The sequence below is a fragment of the Trichomonas vaginalis genome, chromosome V (genome assembly GCF_026262505.1).
Source record: "Trichomonas vaginalis G3 chromosome V, whole genome shotgun sequence".
NCBI lineage: Eukaryota > Parabasalia > Trichomonadida > Trichomonadidae > Trichomonas > Trichomonas vaginalis.
The window spans coordinates 1,644,901-1,666,326 of record NC_067207.1 but is presented as its reverse complement, the minus strand read 5'-3'; the positions used below and the strand labels follow the sequence as shown (position 1 = coordinate 1,666,326).

Here is a 21,426-nt window from a genome sequence, read left to right as displayed (position 1 = left end):
TTCATTCAGAACCTAACCAATATGGAAACAAACCTACTTTTGTTTCTGCAGACTATGGAACTACAATGAGATGGGGTCATAAAGCTAACCCGGATAGGTGGTTCATAAACTTACAACCACAATTCCAAGATGTTGTAGACGCAATGGAAGTCAATGGTGAACCAGATTTAGCTGGTATTTTCAGCGCGGCTTTAATGCCATTGAAAGATATGAAACATGCAGATATTTTGAACCAGTATGAAATGAACATGGCTGATGGAAATATAACACCTGACGTTCTAGAACATTTATCTCAAAGAACTACACAGAACCATAGAGATGGTATATTTGGTGAAGAGTTTAGAAGAGAGTTAGGGAGAGAGAAGGAAGAGAACCTATTGTACATGACCTTGCAAACGAAAGTTTACAAAATGTCATAAAAACTTACTTTGCAGACGATGAACTGAGAAGGGATGAATATTTAAGAAAACTCAAATGGACAGTACCAAATGAAATGTTAGTATTGAAAAACATGTTCCTTGACAAAATAAAACCAACTACAGAAATAAATGACGCAAGACTGAAACGTTGGGTAAAAGCTTTCCCATTCACAAAAGATATTGTTGTAACATGGAAAGAAAACCAAGAATGGCTACAAAAACATATATTTGGAAACGAGCTTATTCCATATGGACAAGCTATATTTAAGAGCTTGAACCGAAAACTCAGGAAAGAGTCATGCAAACAATAAGCGAAGACTCAAATACAAACTATGACAAAATCTTTCTAGGATATAGGTTACCTGAGATGGGCGACCAGAGCCCAAAGGCAAAAAGGACATGGGAAATTTACAACATACTAGGTGAACATGAGGCAAAGATGCAACAACTTAAGCAGAGGGCAAGTTACCAAAAGCGACACCAAAGAAGAAGAGAAGAGTAGAACAAAGTGAAAGTAGTGAAGAAGTAACTTCATCTAGTGAAAGTAGTGGCAATGAAGGAAAAAGAAGAGTTAAAACTCAGCCAGGAAGAAAGTAAAGCTTGGTCCACGTGGGTTCTATTATGACAAATAAATCCAACTATTCTATATTTTTACCCATATGAAATGTACGCCGCTCAGAATATAACGCCAACAGTTTTGGATGCCATGAATGGAAATGTTTCCGAATGGTATAACGAATGCGACAATGCCATTAGAAGGTCAGAAATAGTTCCTGGAACTTACGAATATACAACTGCTGTTTCTTATGGAAACGTAGGTGAGTTTGGAGAAGGTTCTTCAACAACAGTAGATATTGCTTGCGACAGGTTTCAATAATTTCTATTGACAACTCATTCTTATACGTGGAACAAGACATTGAAATAAAACCTTCTGCCAAGTTGTCTGACAAGAAAGGTTGCAATGGAATTTTCTATGTCGGATACCAATATGCTCCAGAAGTTTCATGGGATATAAGATATATTCTAACTCTGACTTAGTCAAACAGTAACATGGGCAAACTATGAATGGTTCGCTTTTGAGAAACTCAGTACAACCACAAGCTAGAGAACAAACAGACCAGTATGCAACTATTGAGAAAATAAGAAGACTTGACCCTAACGTTCCAGGAGTTTATGTTAACCTTTCTGGTCAGATGGAAATGCTGTCACTAAAGTAAAACTGAAACTTAGAGTTCCTTTGTCATCTTTCCTCATCTTCAGGTTTTTAAGATACTTGCCAAACTGGGCAGGAAAAATTTCTATCGAACTTACTCCAAGCAAAATAACTTAGTCATTGCACCAACACAAGACCCATTCACTCTTACAGTAGCTGGAAACTGGTGGAGCCAAGTTCTTGGACTTTTGCAAAGACAAAGTTGACTTAGACTTTGGTTTCTCAAACTTCAAACACTGAAGTAAAGTATTATTTCAATGCTGCTGGAACTGCTTGGGACCCAGTTAGGTTTACATGCGAAGTTTGAATGCAAGAGAATAGAAAGCAGACTTGCAGTCTATATGTTGGACCCAGATATTTCAAATGCTTTAGCTGCCAAATATATTGCAGTTCCACTTATGTTCCCTATACACCAAATATCTGTCAAAGACTTTGCAGGTGAAGTTGGAAACCAAAATGTGGAACCCAGGTGCAAGAACAGATATTGCTTTAACAACTGCAATGAAACACGCAGATACTATGTTTGTACTGTTCAGACGAACTATAAATGACTATTCTTGTTTCTACAACCCCGGTATTAAATATCATATAAACATAGATGGCAAATATTATCCAAGAGAAGAATATTCTACAGTTGAGGATATGAGGTCATACAACTTGACATTAGATGCTATGAACTTTAACAACAACTTCACAACAACCATTAACCCTGAAATGCAAAGTTCTATTATGCCATATGTGAAAGTATGGACCATACAGGAGGTCAAAAAACTCAATATACAAATGGAGACCGTTCAAACTTTTGGCTTGGCATTCCATTTGCTGACTCAGAAGACTTTATGGGTGGTATTTCAACTGTTGGTACTGTACAAATACAATATACTGGTGACAGAGACGGTCCATATGAACTGAGAGCAAAGAAGTTTACAAAACCAATAGCACTTTTCACGGAAGATGCTCTTTTGAAGATTCGTTCGATGAAACCTGCTGGGGCTCCTCAGATTGGCATAACGACAGCTTCCATCGAGCAGATTTTGGCAGCAGGTCAGTAAGTTGTTCTTGAACTGACTTCTCTCCGTCAAATATTGACAGTACGCCAGTTTTGACATAATATTGTATTATAAACTTTCCTTTAGAAATATCTGTAAGTTTTGTTGTTATATTTTTTCTGCTTCAAGAACTTTCACCATTTCAGTTATACCAACTTTCTTTGCTTTATGAAAATATTTTGGTTCAGCAAAGACTGCTATTCTATAACATTTACCATTGTTTGTATAAAGAACTATTCTGTCAATGTATTTGTATTGTTTGTGTGTGTAAACTTTGTTCTGCTTCAATTCGAAGAGATATCCGAATACGTCCATCTTTTTATTCTAAGTAAAATGTCATTTCCGAAAAATAGAAGCGTAAGTGTTTCAAAAGGTTTAATGGCGGTGGCAGATGTGAAGTTAAATTCACCAACTCAAACAAACAGTCAAAGTGTTATTGTCAATGTCAAAGAAAGAGATGTTGAAGTGGGGAAACCATACGAAGACCAAGATGGTATAATAGTTCCTGTAAAAGAACAACCAACATACCTGAAGTTAGCAGAGACTTAAGTTCTGTTGCAGATATTCGAAATGACTACCAACAACTGAAAGACAAACTTCAAACTCAGGAGAAGATTTGTCAAGCTTTAGGTATAATGTTAAACTTGGTCGAACACAACCCTGTAAAAGTGAACTCATATGTCATTGCACCTCATGAAGTTTTGAAAGAACTATTGAAACTTTTGACAGAGGCAGACGATATAAACATCAAAGAAATAGAACCCGACATTAGTTGCTGTGGTGTTTCATATAATGTCATTGACAAGATATACGTTATGAAAGGAGGTGAAACGTTGAACTTAAAATATAGTTTCCCAGACGTTATAAAAATATTTGACGACCACAACATTTCATTAAAATTTATTTGCTAAGTAAATGGCAGAAGACACAATGGTTTATACTATTACGACTAAAAACCCTGAGTCATATAATTCTATAACAACAAACTTACAAAGTCCTCAAGGACGATATTGTAAACTAACTTAAACACAATGACGACTAAAGCTTGTTTTGCTCTTTTGACACCAGAAGATTTTATTGTTGTGAATGGTAAAAAATACTCCTTTGAAGATACTTACTCAGATATACCACCAACAGGTTTTGTTGACTTATTTAATACTTTAAGGACGAGTGTAACATGTGCTGCAACTAGAGCAGGTTTCATTATGTTTGGATGTCCGACTGAGTTTACTATAAACAATATGAGCTATAATACAAAACTTATATCTGGTTTTTACTACCAACAGTTTCCTATAACAGGAAAAGGTGTCATACAAGGAATGTCTGTTCCATTGACTTTAAGTACACCTATTTTATATATTGTTTCAAACTTAGGTTCAAAGTGTTATTCGAATGTCGACAGAAACTACTATGACCAAAAGATACTTATGCGTATAAACAACACTTTCTCTGCTGGTTTGCCTATTGTTCATTCGAATGCAGAGTTTTCAGCTTTAGTAAACTCAAACACTTTAGCAAACATAAACTTAACCTTAGTTGACGCAAACTTTGTTCCTGTAAAACTTTTATGTCCTATGTATTTGTCAATGACGGCAGAAAGTTTCGAATTGGAAGATGCAACTGGTGAAAGTATTGTATTACAAGAACAACTTCAACAACAAATAGCTCAAGAACAACAAATGCAACAAATGAACAACAAAGTCAAGAATAAAAAAAATATTTTTTTTATTTTTATAAAAATGTACAGAATAGATGTTTCAGATTTTTATGACTTCCAAGCATTCAGAAATATGTGTCCATTTAGAGACTATAACAAAGCAGTCGAGAATTTGAAACGTTTAGTCATTTATGTCGACTCTGCCCCAGAATGTTATGTTATGAAAGAATGGGATGTAGTCTTTAACAAACCTAAGCGACAATAGTTTCAGAACAAGAATGTAAACAGAAACTTAAGAAAATAAAAGTCGTACAAGTTGGCATGAAGATGTTAGATGCTTGGGATATCTTATTGTCAAAGTTAGAAGATTTTTCAGTTCGTGGTATAAAGTTTTATACACCTTCTCCAAACTTCTATTCTATCTTCACTGGATATAAATACGAACAAGTAGAATGGAAAGAAAATGTTATAGAAGCTTGGTTAGACCATGTCAAAGAAATTATATGCAATGGAAACGAAAGAGTCTATGAGTATATCTTATGTTGGTTTGCAAACATCTTACAACATCCAAGTGCTAAAAATGAAACTGCTCTCATTATAATTGGAAAACAAGGAACTGGTAAGAACACTTTCTTTACAGATATTTTGTGCAAACTGTTAGAGGGCTATTCGAACCGAATATGACAAACTTAGAAAACATCTGTGGCAAATTTAACTCTCAATAGAGAATATGAAACTTATAGTATGTAACGAACTTCAAAGTATAGATACAACAAAAGTTTTAAACTCAGATGCTTTGAAGAGTCTTATAACAGACAAAGTTGGAGTTGTTGAAAGAAAATATAAAGACCAAAGAGTTTGTGAAAATGTTGCAAATTTCATTATGGTTTCAAACAATGCTGTTCCGATGAAGTTAGAAAGTTCTGACAGAAGATATGTAGTTGTCAGAACGTCAGAAGCTCATATGCAAGATACAGAATATTTTGACGACTTAGCAGAAACTTTGACATCTGACTTTTACAACCACTTGTTCTCATATTTTATGACATTAGATATTTCTAAGTTCAATCCAAGACAAATTCCACATACCGAAGAGAGACAAACATTGTTAGAAGCAAACAAGAGTGTATATGAACTGTTCATAGATGAAACTGACTTTGAGTGTTTAGATGAAAGGTCATTGTACGATTCGTATAAACAATATTGTCAAGAGTATGGTTATATGACAGCGTCTAAACGAACATTCTTGGCAAATGTCAAAAGTCTTTTAGACGTACAGAATGGTGTATATACAAAGAAAAATTTTTCTGAGTAAATTTTAAAAAAAAATATTTTTTTTATCCGATAGAAAAGATGACAAAATTCATCTCAGTAAACAAGTACATGTCAGGACTTAAAGAAGAACTTAGACCCATTCACATATTTGAATGTTTACTTCTACCATTTTGAAAAGTCTTCATTCAGCAAAGTTTGGAACATCGAACCAGTTAAGTTTGCTATTGTGACTAAAAATGGTGCGAAATTTGAAGACTTAGACATAGAAGGTTGTTAGCAGTCAAAGAAAGTTTTGACAGAAGGTTCTCAAAACTCGAAGAAGGTAAAGCATACAAACTTGTTATACCTTATGAACCAAAGAAAGCAGACGACTATGAATATTATGAGTCTAAAGTTGTAGAAGTTCAAGGTAAATTGGGTAAAAAGATTTTAGAGTCTAAGCCAGTGTTTGCTCCTAAAGAGGAAGAGAACATTGACATTGACCCAGAAATGTTCTAAAAATAAAATTTTATTTTTACATGTCAAATTTCTTCTTCTCTGGTTCAGGTTCTTTCTTCTCTTCTTCTACTTTCTTTTCTTTCTTTTCTCTCTTCTTTCTTTTCTGGTGGAGTTATGTCAAACTTCTCAGAACCATATTTTTGTAAAAGTTCTTTGTCCTTTAATAGCTCTTCTATTCTGTTTTCTATTTCATCTTCAAGAACAGTGCATGTGTCTTCTTTGCATTCTAAAGAAGTTTTGTTGGACTTCATCTCTCCAAGAGGCGTCATCTCTGTCAACAAGTCTGTCATTGACAAATTTTTAAGACTTCTCTGCTTAATGTTTTATGGTTCTTGTCATATTCCCAGAAACAGAACTTTAGAACAAATTCACCTTTCTTGTTTACACTATGTAAGATTTTATGGTCGACAGATGTTTTGCTGTCGAAAAGCTTGTCTCGAATATAGATAGCGAAATCGCTAGCATTTTCTAAAAGATAAAAATTTTAATTTTTCTAAAAATATGTTAGAAAAAAAGTTTGCTGACATTGACAAGAAATTTGAGAATGTTTTAAACAAGAACAAGAGGAAGTTAGAAAATGCTCAGATAAAACCCATACATGACAAGTTTTATTTGCTCAGAATGGTAAACAGGTCTAATTGCACCACCTGGGTCGGGTAAGACTTTCACTTATCTTAAAATGGCTGCACAACAACAAGAACTAGATGAGAAGAACCCATTCTATGAGTTAAGTTGTTATTTGTAGTACTTCTGGTCAATTTGACCAAACCGTCAATTCGTTCAAAGATATTATAAAGAAGTCTAAGTTAGTATGTATAAAAGACTCTGAGTTGTTAGATTGGATAAAGAAGTACCAAAGAAGAGTTTTGAAGTACAATGCTATAAATGAGTATATAAATTCGAAGTTTAAAGACCCAAATGAGGAAATGCAGAGAATATTAGAGAAGAAACACTTCAGAAACAAACAGAAAGAGATAGAATACATTTCGAAGAAATTGCAATCTTACGATTGGAAGACTTACCCTCATAGATGTCTTCTTATCTTAGATGACTTTGCTTCTCATCCTTTGTTAAAGAACAGAGAACAAGATATGTGTCGAATTCTTAAGAAGCTCAGACACTTTAACATCTCAGTTGTCATTTGTGTACAGACAGCAAAGAGTTTAAGTAAGGATGTAAAGAGAATACTTACTGATATTATACTTTTCCCCGGATTGTCCGAAGACGATTTCATGGAACTTATGAAAGAGTCCATGGCAGGTAAGTTTGACAGACATGAACTATGGGAGAAGTACAAAGTCATACAAGACCCTCATACTTCTTTCAGAATTCACATCTACGCAAACAAAGTTCAAATTGTAAAAAGTCAAGCTTGAAAAATGTAAGTGTTTAGTCTTAGTCTGTTGTGGTTCTGCAGCTTTCGGTTCTTCTGGCTTTGGAATGGACTCGGTTGGTGGTACGTCGGACATTCGTTTGTGTCCTGTCGGAAGGAAGAACTTTTCCTGTTGGAAGGAAGGACTCGGAATGTCGGAAGGAAATTTTTTTCCAGTTGTCGGGAAATTTTTTTCCTGTCTGAAGGAAAAATTTTTTCTGTCGTTCGACCAAAAAGTTCTCAATTTTCGAAAATTTGAATGGTTTACGGACGAACAACAGGAAATTTTTTTCCAGTTGGAAGGAAATTTTTTTCCAGTTGTTGGGAAATTTTTTTCCTGTTGTCGGGAAATTTTTTTCTTGTTGGAAGGAAGGACTCGGAATGTCGGATGGAAGGACTCGGAATGCCAGAAGGATTTGACAAGACAATTTACCTTATAGAGCTACCTGAGCCATCTGAAGTCAAGCGTAAAAATAAATGGTTCATTTACTCTACTTGTTTGAAGTTGTCAAAATACTCTGTTATTTTTTCTTTCAGTAGCGGCAAATCTTCTTTGAATGTAAGTATTGTACAACCTTTAATATCATAGTGTGTTTGAGGTAACGTATCTTGAACTATTTGTTTTCACATCTTCATTTGGTGTCATTGAAATCGGTAAGTTTTCGCGATAGAACCAATTTCTGTCAGATTTGTAAATCTTAGCAAGGTCGTAAAAGCTTTTGTTGTTTCTTCTGACTAAATGCAACATAACCATATCTCTGTCTTCTTCTTTCTCCATCTCTTCAGTATAAATCATATACTTATAGTTCTTTTCCTTTCCTTTTGGTACCGAACGTGGTATTCTTTTCTGAAGGCTTTTGTCTTTTGCTTCAATGACTTCATCTTTTGCTTGAAGTTTCTTTTCCATCTCTTCACGTTCTTGTCTATGAATTTCATCTAACATCATGAAAATATAACAAGCGTAACGAGGTGAAGCCCACATTGCTACAGCATTTACAAGAAGTCTATGAACATAATATCCTTTTAAACCATTTGGCAAATTTTTACGATTTTCGTATGGAATCTCGTTCCTCGGTTTTTCGAGGGACGCAAACATATGAGGAAATTCTTCTAAAAGTTCTTTTGTCTGTTGGTTTTCAAACCAATGATATGCTTGCTTTGTAGAACGAAGAGCATTCAAAATACTTTGCATTTGGTACATGTCGTCTTTGACCGAACGAATGAGACGTAACTGTTTGTTATATTGTATGTACTCATATTCTTCATTTATGTCTTCATGAACGATAGCAGTTGTTGTGTTCTCTGTTGTTGACATATCTGTCCTTATATTCCGGATAAAAAAAATATTTTATAAAAAACTAGCGTTATTTCCTGACTTTCACAAAAGACCAAAAATAAACGCTTTACATGTATTTTTCAGCAACTTCGTCAAATAATTTTATAGCTTTACCTATCTCATCTACTTCAAACGTTTCTTTACCTTTCGTGGGAGCACCATACATTTTCTCAAACTTTTCAAGTAGTTCTGTTTCAGCAGCTCTCATATCGTTAACAAACACAACCTTAACTCTATTGACTATACTGTCATATCTTTGAGTTATATTATATGTTCTTCCTATCTTATATCTCTTTGTATTGAAGTCCTTCGGTTTCTGAACGATGTAAAGTAAGCCCTCACTGCAACGTTCAGTATCGAATGAACCATATGTTATGAAGTTATATCCAACAACTGGGTCTAACCATAACAAAACTATTGGTATAAGACTTTTGTCTATAAGATATGCTCTTGTTCCATAGAATGCTACTGATATCATAAGCTCAGGATTTCTTGTCAAAATTTTCTGAGTAGAAGCATTTTTAACCCAGTCGTGGGATGTTTTCTTTCCAGATGGAGATAAAATGTCTGACAAAGAATATTTGTTGTATTTCTTTGAGTATCTTACGTTTAAATCACCTATTCTAACCACTTTGGTGTCATTGTCTATCTTTCTAACTGTTTCAAACTCAGTGTTTGTCATTTTCTGTTTCTTACATACAAAATAAAAAAAAATATTTTATAAAAAACTAACTTTATTTTTTCTATTTTGTATCTTAAGGAAATTCACGATTTTCATGTATAAAAGATATGATTTCAGGGATTTTTTTGACGAAGTGTCAAAGTTCTCTTCGTAAAAATATAACAGTTATATAATGAAATTTGGTCATTTTTTTACGATTTTCATGTGTTTTATGCAAGACCAAAAAAAGTCGGTCTAGAGAAATTTTTTCATTTATCTTGTATAAAAGATATGATTTCAGGGATTTTTTTGACGAAGTGTTAAAGTTCTCTTCGTAAAAAAATAACAGTTATATAATGAAATTTAGTCATTTTTTCACGATTTCAGGGATTTTTTTGACGAAGTGTCAAAGTTCTCTTCGTAAAAAAATAACAGTTATATAATGAAATTTAGTCATTTTTTTACGATTTCAGGGATTTTTTTGACGAAGTGTCAAAGTTCTCTTCGTAAAAAAATAACAGTTATATAATGAAATTTAGTCATTTTTTTACGATTTCAGGGTAGATGGTTTTTAGGTGTCACCAGGTCCCTCGGTCCCTCGGTCAACTAACATCTTTTTGAAAATGGTGACAACATGACATTTTGACAACAACACAGGAAATAAACTTCTTCGTATATGTTTTGTCATGATTTCATCGAAATGAGTGTAAATCAGACAAAAATATATTTTAGGTGAAGAGGTGCGATCTCACCTCTTTTCTCACCTCTTTTCTCACCTCTTGAATTTTGTATAAAAGATATGATTTCAGGGATTTTTTTGACGAAGTGTCAAAGTTCTCTTCGTAAAAAAATAACAGTTATATAATGAAATTTGGTCATTTTACTCAGCAAAAATATATTTTAGGTGAAGAGGTGCGATCTCACCTCTTTTCTCACCTCTTTTTTTATAAGCGTTTTACATGAATTGTACGATGTATATTTGAAATTCTAAACAATTTTGTAGCTTCTATTTCTTCTGTCAGTACATCGAATGTTTTAACTATGCCGAATGTTTCTTTATATTTCTTCTTGACATCTGAAAGAAGGAAATCGTCAGCAGTTGGATAGTTTTTGTTTAGAAATGCCAATATGTCCATTTTATCTTCTGCTGGCTTTTCTGCTTCTTTCTTTAAGTCAGCATAGTCGTTTCGCATACGTTCTATCTCTTTGACGGAGTAGTTATATTTCCTCATTGCTGCTTTACATTTAGAACATTGTGGGTTCATTTTTGCGTTATATTCTGAAACCTTACCTGCAAGTACAACTATAGCGTCAATGGTTTTCTTTAACTCAAAAGTTGCGGGTTTTATTTGTTCGTTCCATACCTTACATCTTTTATCTTTATCTCTTATCTGCCATACACATTCAGCAACTAACGAAACAAAGTTGTCGTAGGTCTTAAACTCCTCCGATTTATATATGTCAGAAATGTTCTTATATACCATATCGCAGTCTTTGTCCATGACTTTGTGGTTGCAATGAAATCCAAGAAACTCATAGTTTACCTTACGTATGAACTTCTTTATTTCAACTGAGTCAGTTGGTCTGACTTCAATTTCATCGAATTCAGGAATAGTAAGCTTTTGTTGTTGGATTTCAGGAAGTTTAGGTAGATGGTCAATAATATCCTGCATTTCATAAAGATATTCTTCATTTGTTTCATCTTTTGCAGTGCAATCTAAATCTCCTTGGAGAAGTTCCTGCTTTATCTTCTGGATTTCTGTTTCGAAAGTATATGAAGAAGGAATGAAGCTTTTCATCTCTACTAACATTGAAGTTGGGTTCATGACTAAAGAGTTTGGTGCTGTTGTTGCTAACATGTTCTTACAATAAAAATAAAAAATATTTTTTTTAAAAAACTAACTTTATTTTTTATTTCGGGAAAATTCATGAGTTTTGGTTGAAAAATACGGTGGAGCCAAAAGTGGCTCGACCTCAAAACAAGCATTTTGTGAAGAATATACCAACCGCCAGAAAACAGCGGGTTGCTTTTTATACAAAATTCAACGGGTGAAAGAATACGAAGAAGTCTTGACAAAACATTTACGAAGAAGTCATGACAAAACATTTACGAAGAAGTCTTGACAAAACATTTACGAAGAAGAAGTTTTGACAAAACATATACGAAGAAGTCATGAAAATTCAAGAGGTGAAAAAACAGGTACGATGAAGTCTTGACAAAACATATACGAAGAAGTCATGACAAAGCATATACGAAGAAGTCATGACAAAGCATGTACGAAGAAGTCATGACAAAACATTTACGAAGAAGTCTTGACAAAACATTTACGAAGAAGAAGTTTTGACAAAACATATACGAAGAAGTCATGAAAATTCAAGAGGTGAAAAAACAGGTGAAAAAGGAGGTGAGATCGCACCTCTTCACCTAAACTTTATTTTTGGGTCCTTTACGCTCATTACGAAGAAGTCTTGACAAAACATGTACGAAGAAGTCATGACAAAACATTTACGAAGAAGTCTTGACAAAACATTTACGAAGAAGAAGTCATGAAAATTCAAGAGGTGAAAAAACAGGTGAAAAAGGAGGTGAGATCGCACCTCTTCACCTAAACTTTATTTTTGGGTCCTTTACGCTCATTACGATGAAGTCTTGACAAAACATATACGAAGAAGTCATGACAAAACATATACGAAGAAGAAGTTTATTTCCTGTGTTGTTGTCAAAATGTCATGTTGTCACACTTTTTCAGAGAAGTTAAAATGACCGAGGGACCGAGGGACCGAGGGACCTGGTGACACCTAAAAACCATCTACCCTAAATTATATTTTTCAATACTTTTTCAGCACTTTTCCGTAGTTGTATATGAAAGACAATTCGAGATAAAAGTCATAGTACAATGGTATAATATGCTGCACACCATTTGTTGTGAACCAAACTTGAAAGTCAGAGAAACTGTTACTAGGTGGTTCGTAGAATTTAGAAGCAAAGTCATAAACGTCCTTACCAATACATAGAAAACTATTGTTGCTTGAACTGAAACTTGCATGACACATAACATTTTGAGGGTCAAACACGTTTCTATAAACTGTCAAATCTGCTGGTGGAAGTATAAATTGAAATGGACCATCTGGTGGTAATGGTTCGTTCTGGTTTAGTAACCGAAGAAATTGTGCCCAAGAACGTTTGTCTACTTTCCAAAATAAAAACTCTGTATCTCTTGGAGGGTTAATTTCAATCTTTTGAAATGAAACGGTGGAGTTCATCTTGTCATATTCTAGTTTCAGATAGTATGTTCCATTTAGTAAAGAGGCGTATTTTTCTTGAAATTCCCAATAGTATTTGTTCATTTGAGTTTGAAAGTCATTTAGAGTTTTCTCAAGACTTTCGTCTGAACGAACTGTAAAGATTCTCATTTCATCAAATTTGTCTATTAGACCATCAGAACCTTTATACTGCCCATGAAAATATACTGCGAACATAAACGCGTTAGTTCTATTTGAAAACAAAACTCTTCTAAATCCTATTGCCTTTGCATCTGAAGGACTTTGAAGCCAACGAATTGGATAGTCAAACCTGTAAGCTCGGGATGAAATTTCTTCATCTGAAATAGTCATACCAGCATTTGTAAAGATATAGTCTAACGGTTTTGTATCTGCTACTTTTGTTCTTTGTTTTTCAACCTGAAGCATTTAATATATGTAAAAATATATGGTTTAAAATGGTATGCCATATAGCTTCTTGAATTTGTTAAGAAGTATTTGAACGTATTTTCCATCTGTATCTCTAGTGTTTACATAAGCATAGCCCGCCTTAGTAAAATATACTTGTAATTTCCTATAGTTTACGCCGGTATAAAAGTAGAAAGAGTCTTGTTCTTCGCTATAGTAGTAAAACTCAAACGTATGCTTGCCATAGTCTGTAATTTCAATTGTTTCATCTTCTAGTTCGTCGACAAATTCGAATACAATATCTCCAAATTTGCCTTTGTTCTATTGTTTTCAGAACGAGTGACCCAACGTAAGTTTTCAAGTCTATTGTCGTTTCTTATACGGTTTATATGGTCTACAAAAGGTAAATTGTTAGGATTCAGTATAAAATGAGTTGCAATGACAATATGTTTAAAATAGTGTTTCCCACCCATCTTCATAATAGCATATCCGTCATTTCGCTCCCATTCGCTTAAAACTCTTTTTGTCTTTTTGTTTCTGACTTCAAATGACTCACAACAGTGAATTTCATATTTCTCATCTAACAAACAAGTTTCCCAACGGTCTTCTCCAACAAACTCAGCGTACATTTCAAATAAAATAAAAAAATATTTTTTTCTTTACTTTACATAACCGCCTGAAGCCATAAGTCTTTGACGCCAACCCATACCAGCTAATGAAGGTTGACTTGGTTTAGTTTCCAAACTAAACTTTGGTTTTGGTTTATCTTCAGTTTTTGGTTTCTCTTCTTCTATCTGTTTTTCGTCACTTTTCGGTTCCTTTGACTTTACCTCACTTGCAGGAATAGTTGTGTCGTCAACATCTTCATAAATATCATATGCCATTTGTTTTTGTTTTCCTTTCAACTTTTTGTGTTTGTTGTAAAGTTTAGAATATTTCGACTCTAAGTCAATGAGATGTTCTATAATGAACTGTTGGTCAGTGAAGTAAACTTTTCCATCTGTTGTCTCGAAAGCTCCTTCAGACTTCAATATTTTATTTGTGAGAGTCTGTTTCTTTTTTGAGATACTAGCCGTTCCATTTTTATGAAAAGTGACTTTATAGTTAGAGTTTGTATTTCCAGACCTGGCACTTTCTATTATTGAATTTTTCTCTTCATCTGTAGTAGTTCTTTGACAGGTTTTGACAATGGTTCTGAACTTTTTGTTTGTGGTGTCAAATCTACCGTTTCAACTTCTTCGGTCATTTCATCTCAGTAAAAAATTTTAGTTTGGTTTGTTTTCAACTGGTTGTTGTTGTTTTTTAAGTCGGTCTAAAACTTCCTGAGGTATAGGAAGAACTTGACAAACACGTTGTGTAACTGCTGGAAGCCGACAAATCCATCTTGAACCCATTTGTCTCAATGCTGTATTGTTCATTTCATCTCAGTAAAAAACTTTACATTCCCCACGTTTGAGGCGGTTGAGGTTGGTTATTGTTTACCCACTGTTGTGCATGGTTATATCCTCTGTTAAAGAATCTTTCACCTTGGTCCATATAGTGTCCTGCTTGGTTATAGTAGTCATTTGCTTTGTTATAATAGTTTCCTGCTTGTCTTCCTACATTGTCCATCCATCCTTGAACTTTTCCTCTTGTTTCAGGATTTGGAATAAGATTTGTTGCATCTCGTGCTACCTCCCAACCTTTCTGTACAGTTTGTATAATAGGTTGTGCTTTCTCTTTCAGTATACCTAATGTACTCAAAATCTTCCTTCCAACTCCAAATACACCTCTGGCTATTGTCCCCACTGCGGGTAAAAATCTGGATGCAACTCCTGCTAACGCGCCAAATAAACCCATTTCTTATGGGTTAAAAAATGACGAATCCAAACAAGGACCCCTATGTTTCTAAAGCGACAAAGAAAGCACTCATGGTAAAAATCTTTAGTTCAACACCAAATGCTTGGTTTATGGATATCTTGGAAAACATTCCGAGAGTTAGAACAGATGGACCACCATACTGGCTAATATTTGTCGGTCAAAACACAAGATACTGTGAAGCCATACCATTACAGTCCAAAAATATTTTAGATATCTTAGCAGCTTTGACAATATTCGTTGACAAATACCATCCAACAAAACTGACATCTGACTGTGAAAGTTCTTTCAAATCAGACGATATTAAAAACTATCTGCGTTCAAAAAATGTAAACCAATATTTCATTGTCGACCAAAACCATTCTGCTCTTGGTGTCATTGACGGTTGTATAAAAATGTTAAGAGACTTAAACCAACCACAAGGTGGTGAAGCAAATGAAATGTCATATGACGACAAATATAGACACTTCTCCATGGCAAAGATGAGACAAGTTTTAAATATTTACAATAGCCGTAAACAAAAAGGTTTGGGAAACCACTCCCCGAAGAAATGAAAAACAACCCTGACTTAGAGAAAGACTATATATTTAATAATTTAGTCAAAAGAGACAAACAAGAAAGAATGCCGGGCTTCAAACTTCAGAAAGGAGACAAAGTAAAAATAGAAATACCCAAACGCGACCCATATGAAAATACTATTGACTATGACAACAATGGGAACCCGACAGGTACTCACATTCGTGTTCGTAAAAATAGAAGAAAGTATACAAGAGAATATTATGAAGTTTTAGGCAAACATGGCAAAATGTACACACTGCAAGCAGAAGATAAAACTACTATTGCCAGACCTCGTTTCAAACTTGTCAAAGTTCAAGGTGGTATACTTTCAAAGACAGTTCCTAACAAATATAAGACAACTCCTGACGAATATGCTAAAGAAGTTGAAAATGACGACTAAGCAATTCTATACCATGCGTAAACTGTCATGTAAGGTGGCATGTAGTCTTTACTTTGTCCCGTTGTTTGCGTATACCCTGAAACGAAATGTGTATGGTCTCCTCCTACCTCAGTGTTATCCAAGTAACAATTTATAGCAAACTGAACGTTGTCTTTAACATCATATCCTTTACCTTTTGTCATTCCTGTCCAATCCCAATATTTATGCCTATGCCCACCTTCTCGAGATGTAGTTAAACTTACGTAGTGACTGTGCGCAGGTAAATTTGCACCTGAAATCGTTTTACTTCCACCTGTTTCCTTTGAAGAGTTTGCACAATACAAAAACCTGTCGACTATTTGAGTCCAAGTTCCAAAACCAAGTACTACTTCTGGTCTGGTAGAGTTCATTGACGTATAAATAGAGCCAACCGGGTAAATAAGATTCGGCAAAATTTGTTTAAGCACATTGAGTTCCTGTCTTAGATGTATAATACTATTGTCATTAGATATCAAAGTATCTACAAGACTTGTTGCCGGTGGTATTGTTGGAGCTTTACTTGGCAAGGTTGTGTTTAGTGTAATATCATCTGCTGTAAAAGTTGTAAAACTTGTATGTGTATGGTTCTTGTCTGCTTTCTTGTCATATAAATCTTGAGCAGTGAATTTAACGTTATTTTCATCCTTCATGACATAAACATCTTTACATCTAATGTTTCTCATCGTCGTTATGTCGTCATCCGATGTTAAACCTTGTGGAAAGTTAGGAGGTTTACAATATAATACATCCCCACCAGTTTCTTCAACCATTCCTTCAATACTTTCTATAGTAACAGTTGTAAAACTTGTATGTGTATGTCCAACGGCACTTTTACTGTTTAAGGTTTCTTGTAAGTTTGTAATATTTGCAATGGTATGTGTATGTCCAACGGCACTTTTACTGTTTAAGGTTTCTTGTAAGTTTGTAATATTTGCAATGGTATGTGTATGAGTCTTATTTGCTTTTGTCTCTAAGGTTTCTTGTAAGTTTGTAATATCAGATATAGAATGTATATGAGTCTTTTTAGAATATTCGTTTTCAGCTCTTGTCACTTCACTTGACATTTTATTGTCAACATATGTTTTGTCTGCTAGTTCAGGATGAGTATGTTCTTTTGTTGCATAAGCTTTGTTAGCTCTTTCTTCTTCTTTTGCTATTGCATCGTCTACATATGTTTTGTCAGCTTTGTTGTCAACATCTGCTTTCAAAAGAAGTTCATTTATAGGTTTCTCGTTTAAAGTTCCTTTTGTTGGATTTATACAAACAGTATGGTTCTTATTGTCTTGAAACAGAAACTCATCTGTCATTGGGTTTAATGTCAGTTTTAAGTTTCCTTCTTTCAATGACTCAGATATCTTAGAATAGTTTGAAAAGTTTGTTGTGTTCTTATTTAGAGCTTGTATAATGAGTTGTCGGTTGTGTTGTATTTCTCTCATAGACGCTGTTTCATTTGACATTTTTATTCTAGATAAAATATGCTTTCAATAGAAAAAGAAAATTCAAGAGTTGCTACAACTAAACCATTAGATGAACTTTTTACTAATGTCGGTCAAAAGTTTGAGACAGAGACCGTAAAGCATGAAGGCTATCGTTTTGACTACCCGTTAAGATGGTTAAGAGACCCATCTGTCACAAAAGCTATTGGCTTTCGTAGAATGAAGTTCATTTCAGAAGCCATACATGGTTTCCCATTTACAGTCGGTTTTGAAGTTCGATACTATAACAAAGAAAAACGTATGTATGAGAAATTTGAACAGGGAAAACTTTTACAAGTGAATTTGCTTGTAAACTTAGAAACAACTCTTCAAGCTTTTCAAGAAAAAATAAACGACATCTATATCGAATATGCAAACCAGTATAACATTGACGAGGGAGAGTACCATCTCGATATTATATATGACAGGAAAAATGCAACTGTTAAAATCAATAGAATAGAAGACCTTGGAGAAAACGTTTATATTTCTACAAAATATAACAACTTGGCATGGTATAGATTTATGAGGATGTTAAATCAGCCTGCAGAATATCCAGTACACCCGGACTTTTATGAAGTCGAAAACCCTAATGGAACATATGAAAATGTTTTCGACTCAGATGCTATTATAGTTCATGCTTCATTTTCTGGTGCACAAAACTCTTTTTTATGCTTGGCAAATGACTTTTACGAAAAACCTACAAAGCTATATGAACCACCAAGTGGAAGTATTTCAGACTTTCAAGTATGGTTTACAACAGATGGAAGAAAGAGAATAGTTCCATTATACCATGCGTTTTACTTAGAACTTAGTTTCATATACAACTACTATCGAACGGTAAAAATATAATTTTTTAATACGGTTGAGGTGTTGGATTTGGTTGCCAACTAGACTGTGGTGCAGGTTCAGGCTGTTGTATAACAGGAGCTTGCTCTTCTGGTTCAGGGTCTTTAGGTATAATACCAACAAACTGACCTACTCTTTTACCAATATTTTTGACTCCGTTCCAAATTCCTCTTCCTACGGTTTTTATTCCATTCCATATACCTCTTCCAACTCTTCTGAAGAAGTTTCCAATACTACTGAAGAAACCCATTTTACTATATGTAAAAATCTAATGTCCGCCTAGTCTCTTACGTTTCCTGTTGAGTTCCATAGCATTCTTTAACTGGAGCTCATACATTCTGTTTCTCCTCTGGTAGAAAACATATTCTGGGTCAACTCCTGTGTTCGCGTCATCTGCATAAAGTTGTTTATATCCCACTTCAGGGTTTGTATAAAACTCTTTCCATCTCATATTTGCATACCATGGTGGCAAACCTAACGCAGCGTCATTTGACATGGCAGTTTGCATTTGTACATCTGTTGGCACTTGACCATAGTTTGCCATTGCAGTTTGTATTCTAACTTCATTTGGAATATTCTCTGGGTTTGGTTGTCCAGGTTGCTGTGCATTCGCTAAGTTCTGTGCGTCCATTTAATATTAGATAAAAATATCTCTTACGAGTACATATGCTGAACATTTGCAGGCATTGGTTCATCTTCATATTCTCTATATCTTTCTGCCACGTCAAATAAATAAATGACACAATGGAAAAAACCTAAAACAAGTAGTCCTATTTCAAACCACATTTACTTACTAGTAAAATTTCTTTGTTATGACACTTTCTCCGGTTTATAGGACCTCTCTCATATTCTATCTTGTCATATCTAAACTCATAGTCATGTATGTCCTCTAACCATCTCATAACGGTTTCCAAACCACTTTTATCGGATGTAAAGTAAAAGCATGGATGGTTATGTATAACGTCTAAAGTTTCTAAAGAGTCTCTCAAAGTCCAGTCTACTTGGTATTGAAAATCCCATGTGTTATAGAACGGCGGGTCCACTATAAAGAAAACATTTTCCTTGTCTTTATATTTTTCATACAACTCTGTCCAATGACATCTCACAAACTCTATACCCTCAATATATTTTTCTATGTCATCTTTGAAAACATTTGTATAGTTAAGATATAAAACTTTTGACATAAGTGTTTCAATGTCATGAACTCTTATAGCACCACTATATAATAGTCTAGCAGATATACTATCCCAGTCTATATATTCTGCTTTTTTCAAAACCTCTCTCACAATATTTTTCTTATCTAATGGTATACGTTCCATCTTACCTATAGGTATCTTTTCTTTTAACGCTTTCAATATATTGTTTGTGTCTGGTATATGTTTGAGACGGTCCATATAGTTGTCGAAGTCATTGCATATAATCTTTGAGTCTGGGAATATTGTATGGCACAAATGGGATATATAGAAACTTCCACCGAACAAATCTACAAATGTTAGACCATTCGGTAGTTTCTTAAGTTCTCTCAATAGAATATCTTTACATCTACTCTTATTTCCAAAGAACGGTAACGGTGGTTTTGTAAAATTCATTTATATATAATAATAAAAATGTTTTTTCCTGAAAAGTGACAGAAAAGTGACAAAACATGAAAACATATATAATTTGTGAAAAGCGACACATTATATAATGTTTTCGACCCAGAAGAAGGCTTCTCAAAGTATACTTCCTTGGAACGCCTGTAACTTTTCCTGTAGCGACGATAGACCCTTACTTGTCCGGACAAAGTTATACTAAACATCTTCAGGGCTAGAAGGGGCGCAGCCCCTGGAAGCCCCACATACCTGACCTTCATTACAATTTACATATTATGTAAATAATATTTTAATATATATAAATGCCAAATTACAGTTTTTTAAGGAAATTGGCAATCTACTATTCAGATTTGGGAAACTTTTGTTTCTCTGGAATCCTTGTCTTATAATGGATATTTAAATTTTTTATGCGCGTGGATGGGTTTTGAGATTTTGTATCTTTCATAAAAACGAAAAAGAATGTGATAATTAATTTCTCCTAATATTGCAATTAGTCATGCTGCAATCAGAATTTAAAATTTTTTCTCACCGATATAAATATGTCAATTTTTTCCAAAATTGATTTTGGACGAAAAAAACCAAGTTTTCTCAAATTAGGTATTTATTCAATTTGAGTGATACCAATAGATCCCTCTCATCATGTAGATGATGGATCAGGTGTCTGTTCATTTCAAAAGCAAACATATGTGGCTACAAATGCACTTTTAGGTGCAATCTTAATTGAATACCCTCTCAAAATTGAATGCATGAACGTCCTTCAAGATGTGAACGTGGAGCCTTAATAACAAGAATTGAGGAACTATATATTGATTTATGATAGCTTTTTTCTGACCAGAAATATTAGCAATTAACTGAGAAAAATGATGCATAAAGTTTAGATATAAAAAAAACGCTCGAATGTTTGATATTGGTCACGAGGCGAAATTCAAAATTTTACCAAAGAAAGAGAGAAAAATCTGAGATATTAAGGATGAACTAACGCTCATCTGACTTTTGTTCAAAATCTTGACAACAGGCGTGATGCGTCATTGAAAATTAACCTTAAACGCCAGTATTGAAGACCATATCATACGGGTGTAAATGTACCCTTAAAATAAATGAAGAAATATTGCATTTCTATTAGTTTTATTCTATCGCCTCCTGTTTATTATGCGTTTAATAACAAAAGAAGGCCTGCCGGTAAATTTATGTGTGGAATTGAGTTTTATAAAACAATTGCCAAAATTAGTAAAAGTATTAAAATTGTTATTGTTTTTTAGATTAGTAAATTTAACAGTTGTTCCCCGACTTGTTATTACTGTCTGTGAATCAACATATGATTCGGAAATAGTCAAGGAACCTTCATAGGGACCATATTCAAAAGTGTAAGCTACAGTGTTCTTTAAAAATATGCAGTGATCAATATTAATTGCACCATAACATCGAAATAGAATTTGACTCTTGCCTGTTCCGCATTTGTTTCCAATAACATTGCAATAAGAAATTTTTTGAATATAATCACCAAGATTAATCCAAAATTGAAGTGAATAAT

The 21,426-nt window shown here is 34.1% G+C and overlaps 10 protein-coding genes and 3 pseudogenes across 13 annotated transcripts, besides 2 other annotated features; 4 read left to right on the top strand and 9 right to left on the bottom strand.

Moving 5' to 3' along the window:
- Positions 1-8: 8 nt before the first annotated feature.
- Positions 9-17,004: a mobile genetic element.
- TVAGG3_0262280 lies at positions 1,424-2,498 on the top strand (annotated as a pseudogene). Its single transcript has one exon. A coding segment is annotated over exon 1 (1,075 nt).
- TVAGG3_0262270 lies at positions 3,597-4,392 on the top strand (annotated as a pseudogene). Its single transcript has one exon. A coding segment is annotated over exon 1 (796 nt).
- On the bottom strand, positions 7,392-7,580 carry TVAGG3_0262260 (uncharacterized protein; the record flags this gene model as incomplete). Its single annotated transcript, XM_051228376.1, has 1 exon — positions 7,392-7,580. The coding sequence occupies one exon, from the start codon at positions 7,578-7,580 to the stop codon at positions 7,392-7,394; it is 189 nt and encodes a 62-aa protein (XP_051098106.1).
- On the bottom strand, positions 8,318-8,798 carry TVAGG3_0262250 (KilA, N-terminal/APSES-type HTH, DNA-binding family; the record flags this gene model as incomplete). Its single annotated transcript, XM_051228375.1, has 1 exon — positions 8,318-8,798. A coding segment is annotated over one exon (481 nt), but the record flags the coding sequence as incomplete, so codon positions are not given.
- On the bottom strand, positions 8,990-9,501 carry TVAGG3_0262240 (organellar and viral DNA polymerase type B; the record flags this gene model as incomplete). Its single annotated transcript, XM_051228374.1, has 1 exon — positions 8,990-9,501. A coding segment is annotated over one exon (512 nt), but the record flags the coding sequence as incomplete, so codon positions are not given.
- On the bottom strand, positions 10,425-11,339 carry TVAGG3_0262230 (organellar and viral DNA polymerase type B; the record flags this gene model as incomplete). Its single annotated transcript, XM_051228373.1, has 1 exon — positions 10,425-11,339. One exon carries the CDS (start codon positions 11,337-11,339, stop codon positions 10,425-10,427), a length of 915 nt encoding a protein of 304 aa, XP_051098103.1.
- TVAGG3_0262220 (uncharacterized protein) lies at positions 12,310-13,170 on the bottom strand (the record flags this gene model as incomplete). The annotated part of the gene is made up of 1 exon (XM_051228372.1): positions 12,310-13,170. One exon carries the CDS (start codon positions 13,168-13,170, stop codon positions 12,310-12,312), a length of 861 nt encoding a protein of 286 aa, XP_051098102.1.
- On the bottom strand, positions 14,415-14,567 carry TVAGG3_0262210 (uncharacterized protein; the record flags this gene model as incomplete). Its single annotated transcript, XM_051228371.1, has 1 exon — positions 14,415-14,567. The coding sequence occupies one exon, from the start codon at positions 14,565-14,567 to the stop codon at positions 14,415-14,417; it is 153 nt and encodes a 50-aa protein (XP_051098101.1).
- On the top strand, positions 15,006-15,964 carry TVAGG3_0262200 (annotated as a pseudogene). The gene has a single exon. A coding segment is annotated over exon 1 (959 nt).
- Positions 17,005-17,718: 714 nt separating the features above from the next.
- On the top strand, positions 17,719-18,306 carry TVAGG3_0262180 (uncharacterized protein; the record flags this gene model as incomplete). Its single annotated transcript, XM_001299464.2, has 1 exon — positions 17,719-18,306. One exon carries the CDS (start codon positions 17,719-17,721, stop codon positions 18,304-18,306), a length of 588 nt encoding a protein of 195 aa, XP_001299465.2.
- Positions 18,307-18,310: 4 nt separating this feature from the next.
- TVAGG3_0262170 (serine threonine-protein phosphatase family) lies at positions 18,311-18,553 on the bottom strand (the record flags this gene model as incomplete). Its single annotated transcript, XM_001299463.2, has 1 exon — positions 18,311-18,553. The coding sequence occupies one exon, from the start codon at positions 18,551-18,553 to the stop codon at positions 18,311-18,313; it is 243 nt and encodes an 80-aa protein (XP_001299464.2).
- An 18-nt stretch (positions 18,554-18,571) lies between these two features.
- On the bottom strand, positions 18,572-18,934 carry TVAGG3_0262160 (uncharacterized protein; the record flags this gene model as incomplete). The annotated part of the gene is made up of 1 exon (XM_001299462.1): positions 18,572-18,934. One exon carries the CDS (start codon positions 18,932-18,934, stop codon positions 18,572-18,574), a length of 363 nt encoding a protein of 120 aa, XP_001299463.1.
- A 139-nt stretch (positions 18,935-19,073) lies between these two features.
- On the bottom strand, positions 19,074-19,892 carry TVAGG3_0262150 (phage tail repeat-like family; the record flags this gene model as incomplete). Its single annotated transcript, XM_051228370.1, has 1 exon — positions 19,074-19,892. One exon carries the CDS (start codon positions 19,890-19,892, stop codon positions 19,074-19,076), a length of 819 nt encoding a protein of 272 aa, XP_051098100.1.
- Positions 19,893-20,859: 967 nt separating this feature from the next.
- Positions 20,860-20,986: a mobile genetic element.
- Positions 20,987-21,426: the final 440 nt, after the last annotated feature.